This window comes from Quercus lobata, chromosome 4 (genome assembly GCF_001633185.2).
Source record: "Quercus lobata isolate SW786 chromosome 4, ValleyOak3.0 Primary Assembly, whole genome shotgun sequence".
NCBI lineage: Eukaryota > Viridiplantae > Streptophyta > Magnoliopsida > Fagales > Fagaceae > Quercus > Quercus lobata.
Genome location: NC_044907.1, coordinates 28,321,545 through 28,330,330, shown reverse-complemented (window position 1 = coordinate 28,330,330; position 8,786 = coordinate 28,321,545). Strand labels below are relative to the sequence as shown.

The 8,786-nt window shown below is 38.2% G+C and overlaps 1 protein-coding gene across 3 annotated transcripts; it reads right to left on the bottom strand.

Moving 5' to 3' along the window:
• Positions 1-1,541: 1,541 nt before the first annotated feature.
• Positions 1,542-6,096, bottom strand: LOC115983345. Of its 3 annotated transcripts, XM_031105988.1 has the most exons (3): positions 5,974-6,096; positions 2,623-3,604; positions 1,542-2,531 (listed from the first exon to the last, which is right to left on the bottom strand). In XM_031105988.1, the coding sequence occupies exons 2-3, from the start codon at positions 2,851-2,853 to the stop codon at positions 2,289-2,291; spliced, it is 474 nt and encodes a 157-aa protein (XP_030961848.1). In that variant the 5' UTR covers positions 2,854-3,604; positions 5,974-6,096; the 3' UTR covers positions 1,542-2,288. The 3 variants fall into 3 exon arrangements, 2 of the variants coding, with proteins under 2 accessions (XP_030961848.1, XP_030961849.1); XM_031105989.1 differs by lacking the exon at positions 5,974-6,096 and having other exon boundaries at positions 2,623-3,765; XR_004090025.1 differs by lacking the exons at positions 1,542-2,531; positions 2,623-3,604 and adding an exon at positions 5,292-5,371.
• Between the last annotated feature and the right edge of the window lie 2,690 nt (positions 6,097-8,786).

Genomic DNA, 8,786 nt, shown 5'->3' with positions numbered 1-8,786 from the left:
CTAGATTTGGTTGAAGAACGAAGAGAAGCCCCCATGGTCTAATCGACATATTATCAGTAGAAGCTTAAGCAGAAGTATAATACGAGTGTAAGGATGAGGCCGTTAGCACCAGGTGACTTAGTATTGAGAAAGGTTGTGGGTACTAGAAAGAACCCATCATAGGGAAGCTGTGGCCCAATTCGAAGGGGCCATACCACATCACCTCGGTAGCTGGTATAGGTGCTTACATTTTGGAAGACTTAGATGAAAATGTTATACCACACCCGTGAAATGTAAATAACCTACGAAGGTATTATTATTAATGAAGGCAGTCCTACCATTTTTTTGTTTCTACTATTATATGTTGTTCATCCTGTTTATCTAAGTACTAAACAAAATCTTGGCCATGCCTAGTTCCTTGAACCACATACCTTAGGTAAATAAATACTTCCTGTTTGTCTAAGTGTTAAATAGAATCTCGGTCATGCCTGATTCCTCTAACCATATACCTTGGGTAAATTAATATTTTTAATCATCTATCTAAGTGTTAAACAGAACATCAGTCATGCCTAGTTCCTCGAACCACATACCTATACCTTAGGTAAATTAATACTTTCAATTATTTATCTAAGGGTTAAACAGAATCTCGGTTATGTCTGGTTCCTTGAACCACATACCTTGGGCAAATTAATACTTTCAATTATTTATCTAAGTGTTAAATAGAACCTCGGTTATGCTTAGTTCCTCGGACCACATATCTTGGATAAATTAGCACTTTCAATCATTTATCCAAGTGTTAAACAAAACCTCGATTGTGCCTGGATCCTCGAACCACATACCTTGGGTAAATTAATACTTTCAATAATTTATCTAAGTGTTATACAGAACCTCGGTTATGCCTGGTTCCTCGGATCACATACCTTGGGTAAATTAATACTTTCAATTATTTATCTAAGTGTTAAATAAAATCTCAGTTATGCGTAGTTCCTCGGACCACATACCTTGAATAAGTTAATACTTTCAATTAATTTTCTAAGTGTTAAACAAAACCTCGATTAGGCCTAGTTCTTCGGACCACATACCTTGGGTAAATTAATACTTTCAATCATTTATCTAAGTATTAAACAGAACCCTGGTTATATATGGGTTCCTCGGACCTCATACATCGGGTAAATTAACACCTCCTATTCCTTTAAGTGTTAAGTGAAACTTTAGTCATATCTGGTTCCTCAGATTACATGCCTTGGATAAATTAATACTTCACATTTATTTAAATTTACGAATGGAGCCTTAAATCACACGTAATCTTTTGAGCTAAATGTCTCAGGTACATAAATTCTATTTCTAAGGTAAGTTGTAAATTATCAATGGCTTGGAGGTTAATTTATTAGATTACGAGTCGCATGGGAGTTGAATTGTTAGATTACTAATTGCATAGATATTTGTCAAGATTAAAGGCAATGTTATGCTTTGACTGGAAGAAGTTATAATTTGTGTTTACAGCAGCTAAACCATGTTCAACAATAGGATAACATTTTTTTTAAATATAAATACGCTGAAAATACAACGAAACTTAGCACTTTTCATTAGATAAAGCCTTGAAATGGCAAAGAGAGCACATGTTAAAAAAAAATAATAATAATTAAAGGAATACTTTAAAGAAAAGCAACAAAATATAAGCAAAATCCTAGGTAGTCTTGGGAGAAGGAGGGTTGGCTTTTGCCGTAGTCTGGGAAGAAGCCTCGGGCATTGTTGCTTGAGTTGCACCCTTGCTTTTAGGATCCTCCTTGGTAGTGAAGAGAAGTGAGGCAAGTACAAGTACCTGGCCCTGGGACGCTCCCTTCTCCTTGGAGGAGTCCTTGGGTGCAGGTGGGAGCTTGGCTGGCTTAGGAGCTTTCTCTTTGGTTGGCTCCTTATCTTTGTTCATAGCGCCTGCTTGGTCAGCCTCTTTGGAAGGGATAATTGGGGCTAGAAGAGCACTAGCAGGGGCAACTTAACTGGACACGAGTGCTTTGGGAGCAACTTTAGCTCGGGAGCTAGAGGGGCCTGCCACATGAAAGGCAATGGGGATGAAAGACATTTTCTGCCCTCCTTAGTGTTGAAGAAGGATCCACCCTAGCTTGGTTCAGTGCTTCGTTCCACACCTGGAGGTAGTAGCCTCTATAGACTCTAGTCACCTGAATCCTGAGGTTTTTCTCAGTTTCCTTCACCCCAGTATCAATTCCATCCTGCTTGGCTTTGGCTGTAGCCTCTTCTGCCTTCTCCAATTTCTTCTTCAGAGCATTTATCTACTTTTTAGCAATGGTCAGCTAATCCCTAACCCTGTGCAAGTGTTGGCATTGATCCTCTGCTTGCCTCTCAGCCCCAACTAGAGCTGCTTTCGCACTCTTCTTGTCCATATTTGCCTTAGTTAGTTTGACATTAAGGTCCTTAATCCTCTGCTCAGCCACAGTGAATGCCTCAATGGCAGCTACGCACCGTACTTCCTTCTCCTTCATTTGTTTATCGGTATTATCTACCCACTCCTTTGGGATATGCATTGTTTGGATCGCCTTCAAAAAGGAAAAGAGAGAAGTTATGATAAATTCTCTAAGAGCGAGAATAGCATGAATACTTAGTAAAAGTAATTAAAAAAAAAATTACCATAGCCAAATCCCTTTTTAGGGTAAGAAATACTTCATGTTTCTTTAATGTCCTCAAGTCAACCATATCTTGAGGCAATAGTTGTGGCTGCTCCAAGGCATCAGCCACATAGCTTGTCTTCCCTTTCTGGAAGTCTCTAATGGAAGAGTCTAGGAGAAGAGGAGTTCTATCCAATTCTAAGGGAGGGTTCCAGATTTGGACCCTAGGGCAGTGATCAAGCACCCTTTCCATGATCGCCCCCTCACCTGAGGACTTCTTTTGTGTCCCTTTAGTTATTTTGGCCCATTTATGGGGCTCGAGATCTTTAGAGGGGATGACTTCTCCTTCCTCAACCACATCTTTACCCTTCCTGTCCAATTTCCTTTTCTTGTCTATAGGCTTAGACAAAGAAGTATGGATGGGGAGGGGAATTAGAGGTCAGGTCTGGATGACTACCTTGGGGACTGACCCTCCTGCACAAGATTCCAGAAGCTTAAGCCAGCTGGTCTTTGGCTTCCTCTATAGCATTATTACGTCAAGGACGTTGGAAGATTCTTGAGCACTACTGACTTTAGTAGGGGAAAGGTGGCTGAATGTTGCACCTGGAGATTCTGGGGATCGAGGCTGGTTAAAGGCTTTAAAGTCCTCGTCGGAATCCAAAACTTCAACTACCTTGACTAATTCTTCAAGAGCCAAGCGTGAGGAGGTTGACTCTTCCTCAGCACAATGCTAAGTAGGTAACTCAACCTAATGGGTACCTTTAGGGGGGGGGGCGAGTAAGGAATCCTAGAACGACGATGTTTATTTGGTGTAGCCAGGGATCCTTCACTTTTATCACGTGCATAGGAGCTTGGAAGCTGGTAGAGATGGGCTTGTATCCAAGAATGAGGTGAATTGCTCGTAGTTGCCCATTGGTATGGATAAAGATCTCAGATTGGAGTATTCTTGTCAGGTTGGGCTCGTTGACAAGATTGAGGTTGGGGGCGGGCGTTAAAGTGCTAATCTGCAAAAATTTCAAAAATGAAAGTGTCGTTAGAGTGGGAATTATCGTTGAATAAAGAAAAATAAACTTACAAACTACAAAGAGAGGAATAAGAAATTGTTAGTGACAAATGGGCAATGTTAGAACAGTAAGCCTAAACCTAAGGACTCCACCTGGTGTCCCCTCTCTTGTTGGACACCTCTCTTGTTGGGCAATGAAGTCCATCATGCCATTCCCTCGAGACAATTAGGAAGTCTTAGTCCATACCTTTGTTAGTATCGGGGAGACATGATGTCACACCCCAAACCTCAAAGGGTCTAAAGCATGAGAAAGACATCTCAAAGTACCTATAGATTTTTTTCTTTCTTTCCTTTTTGACAATCCAATCCACCAAAAATTATATCAAGTACCAATATCAAGAATTATCATAAAAATTCCATTGAATATACTCTAAAAGTAAGTCAGAGCTCTAAGCAATAATTACAAAGACCATTGGCCACAAAAGAATAGAGGTCAGAATAGTTAATTACATATCATCAACTTGTCCCATTAGTGGGAATAAAGTCTCAACCACTATAATACACAAAAGAATGAGTCAAGCCTACTCTAAGATGTACAACATCTAATATCTCCATTATAAAAGTTTAGCCTCCATCAGTAGTTAGTCTAACTACCATTAACCACCAAAAAGCTGTCTCAAAGATTGTTGCTTACTCTGAAAAGTTTATAAAATAATAGAATGAGACAGAGCCCAGTAAGTAGCATAATTAATGGGGGTGGGGGAAATGCAAGTTTCATCTTCAATAATAATAAAATGGCAAAAATGATTTAATAATGAAACACAAAGTTTCTCAAAGTAAATACATTGAAACTATACATTATAATCTGTGAGTATCAACAACATAATTTCCAAAGCCATAATATCTAGCATAAGATAAATTATCACAAATATATCATACTATCACATAGACCGGTCAGGGGATCCACCCATTCACAATAGGTATGATATTGTCCTCTCTGGTATGTAGACTCTTGGCCTCATGGACAACAGCCTTACCCATACCCTCAAGGTTTTTCTCTCCCCCCATGGACAGCAGAGAGAGTGCGTCAAATAGGACCTCTCTTGCATGTAGTCTCTTGGCCCCATGGGCAACAGCCTCATCCACACACAATTAAGAAACCTCTTCCCCCCATGGACAGCAGGGAAGAACGCGTCATCCAAAGTGAAAGGGCATTGACCTGGATTTGATTCTGTTGTCACAAAGACTATTAAAACCAAATCGGGTGATCATTGGGAAATCACACATGACATGGTGTTAAAACCACATAAACTCACAAGTTACATTACTTTAAAACACATAGTTCATATCAAGGTAGTTTCATAAAAACCTTAAAAAAACTAAGATAAGCATTCTTGTCAAAAGATTTTCTAACAATTTCCCACATAACAAGACAAGATAAGTATCTTTAAATTTTCTAATATACCATAACGTTCAAGATTTCCTTATCAAAGATTAAATAAAAGATGCTCATTTTTTTCTATATCAACAATTCATGCATTTCCCCAAATGCAATACCAAATATGATGCATTTTCATATATAATCATATATAATAGGGTCACAACACAATACTTTTAAGAAATCCATATATAATTTTCCAAAATGTGTTTGACCCCAAAAACAACATTTATAAAACATGGTTATTTTCCAAAAATCCCATTAAAAAGCTACTTACCTTGCAACCGCAAAATCCCTAATTCTCAAAGCTCCAAGGAGATTAACTAGAACCTATACAATATCAAGTAAACCTATCACAATAAGTATAGATTTTGAAATTGCATCTAGCCACAATTTAGGAATTGCCAAATAATCACTTAATTAGGCAAGCCTAGCATCTAACCTCATCAATAATAATATATTCCACTTCCATAGTTTCTCAACAAATTAATCCACAAGGCATAAACTCCAATTATAAAGTTAACCCATTTAATATCATCTCCAACATTATGTCTAGCTTCCATAAAATTTGCACCACATCATTAAGAGACCCATGAAAGCAAAATCAATATATTCTCCAAGACAAGAAAATTAGAACTTCAACTAACTCCAAATAAACCCAATGGCAATGGAAAAATTAAATTTACCAACCATCACATATTATAACTTAAAACCCCTAAATTTTCCACCATACATAAACCTTAAGTAGTCATCAATAGCACAAAATATGTACCCACACATCAAATAATTCCATTAATACTAAACCCATACATAAAAACACATAAATATCATTTCCAATGCTCATTAATCACATGGGTATCATTGTTAAAACTTAGATAAAAATAACCTCAAACAAAAGTGCAAAACTCACCAAAATGGTGTGAAATTTTTACCTCAAAAAAAGGATGTGAAGGTATTTATGGGTTCCCAAGAATTTTCTGGTGATTTTGCTGAAAAATGATAGTGGAAATGGTGATATGGAGGTGCTAGCAAGAGAGTTTAAAGGAGTGAAGAGAAGCTGCTAGAGGGGGAAATGAAAAATAAGAAAAAGAAGGAAATGAGAAGAAAGGAGCCGGTCAAAGAGATAAGGGAGAATTGAAAAAGGAGTGGTGGGTAGTGGGGTTAGGTGGGGCTTGGCACGTGGGAAACCAAAAATCTGACCTTACATTTTTTTTTTTTTTTTTTAAACTGACGGGATGTTACACATGATATGAGCCTAACTTCGGGGACCCTAGTTTGAGGTAGTATCCCTAACTTTTAAGGTGCTGACAATTATACATCCAATTAACATCATGATGGGTGAGGTTTACACCCATCTTCTCGTTAAGGGCGTTTACACTACCTAATATCCTAAACATGTTTGGGGCACACTAGGTCAGGCAAAGTCTGTGAGCAATCAAAAAACCCCTAGTTACTCTACCCATAGGGATCCTCATCCCTCTCTCTATGAAGGCAATCATGGGGATTACTACCTCCCCTTTTGATCTCATAGCATGCCATTCCTCTTAAAGGCAGTGCCAGATCGAAACCTTAGTTGGTATGTTGTAATGGGTTTTAAAGTTCTTTATGCCCTCTGAGGTGTCTATCAAATCAGCAAATCTACCCATTTGAGACATGAATTGGGGGGGAGGGGGGTGTATTAGAAGAATAAAGTGTAAATTAGGGGGTTGAGGAAGAAAAGGTCCTAGAAAAAAGAAGGTAGGCTAAAGGTTACTTACGAAGGTATGGAAGGGCACCTCGGACTAATTCTTGAGAGTTGAAGATTCAAAAGGTTGGACATTCGGGTTCTTCAAGCAACTTATATAAGGGTAGGATAAGTAAGCGGGAGAGTTCCTACTCAAATCCCCACAACAAATCTCCACCATAAGATCTTCATCACACTGTAGAACATAGGGGACAGGACAATGCAATACTAAGTGGTCCTGGATGCCGAAAAGTCGAGAGCATGCTCATTTACAGGCAAAAAGACAACAACACATGAAGAAACAAAGTAAGCATGGGAGGTATGATTGCCTAAAATCAAAATCCCACTTTTCTCGAGGAGAGAAATAGTAGGATTTTAAGGGGTTATTGTAGGAATGAAGGGTCCAGATAAGGATTTTGGGTTGTGGGCCGCGCTTAAGGACGTTAAACAGCTTGGGGCCAGATAAATACTAGCGAAGATAGATAGATTATTGGGCTGAGGAAGAGGTTAGGTCACAATGAACAGGTGATGTTGTCCGAGGAGCGATCCCTCCTCAGCCAACAGAGTGGAGACCTAAAGTTCGACCACCCAACAAGTACTGGACAATGGGTAACTGTGCTTGGGAGGATAAGCTTTAGAAAGAGATGAGTCAATAGAGAATTAAGAAATATCTGGGAAAAAAGCTGTTACCCTTACATTGAATACTCTACATCAAACCCTCGAGCCGCATTAAGGTGGAAGTGAAACCTGAACAGTAACTTTTAGCCTTATAGCTACCTACAAAGACTTTAGGAAGATGTTGATGGGATAAGTATCAAGGAGATTAGCAATCTGATTTACATGTGGAGGGCTGAGATGAAAAAAGGGAAGGGAATATAAAAGGGAAGAACTCCCTTACAGGGGGGAGGATTATAAGAACGAGAGAAAAACAACTATGTAACCAAGAACTTGAATATTTGTATAAGTTTAAGAGAAGAATATAAGAATATACCATCCTTAGACCTGACCGAGGAGAAATTTTCCTTTTCAAACTATTTGTTTTGCTCATTCAAATATTAACTAGCCTATTGTGATAAACATCCTAACTCATTGAACGTTCATTAATAGGCCTACTCTTTAACAAATTCATTGTTTTGGGCTCATTGGGCCATTGTCTAAACCATTCAGGCCCTAGATCAAATCAGGTCCTTACATTGATAATTCAAAGAGCTATGAATATTTTTTTCCCACTTTAAAGATTTTTTTTTTTCCTAATCATATATTCTTTCATCTATTGCTTCTTCTTCTTCTTCTTCTTCCTCTTTTTCTTCCTCTTCTTCTTGGCCCAAGCCAAGTAAAGAATTAGCCAAAGGCCAAGTAGACCTATTTGAGTGGAGTTGTGTGAAACCCTAGGGCAGAGCCACTGACAACACCTCCTTGTCCCTCTTTGTCTCTTACTATCCTTCTCCCTCTCAATCTCTCTTTCTCCCTCTAAGTCTCTCACATATCGTGTTAGGCTAGGGATTTTCTTGTTCTTTTGATGAGGCAGGTGGGGTAAATGGGTTATTTTAATTTACGGGTTTGTTTTTAGTTGACATTTCTTTCTTAAGTTATGAAATAAATAATAAAATAAATATTAAATATTAAATTATAGCCAAAATGATGTTGTTTTGGGTAGGTTAACAGCATATATGGATGGTGACTTAATGGAGGACTCAATTGAGGAGATTTGAAACTTAGAGAACTGAAATGACAAAATGCAAACTTAGAGGAATGGAATAAAAAGTTATGAAACATAGAAGACGGCTTTTGCATTTTAGCCTTCTTATTGATAATTTTTCAAAATGGCTTCAATGCCTTAATAGTGGATTAGGAGCATAGGAAAATTTGTTGTTTTTTGAAAATGGTTCAACCATGGGATGAAATTAGTTTTTCAACTCACAATTTCATGATATTGTGATTTTTTTTTTTTTTTAAAGCAAAAAACGTGCTCACAATCATGATCATTGCCCCGCAATGCATTATAGCATGGGACTACTTGGG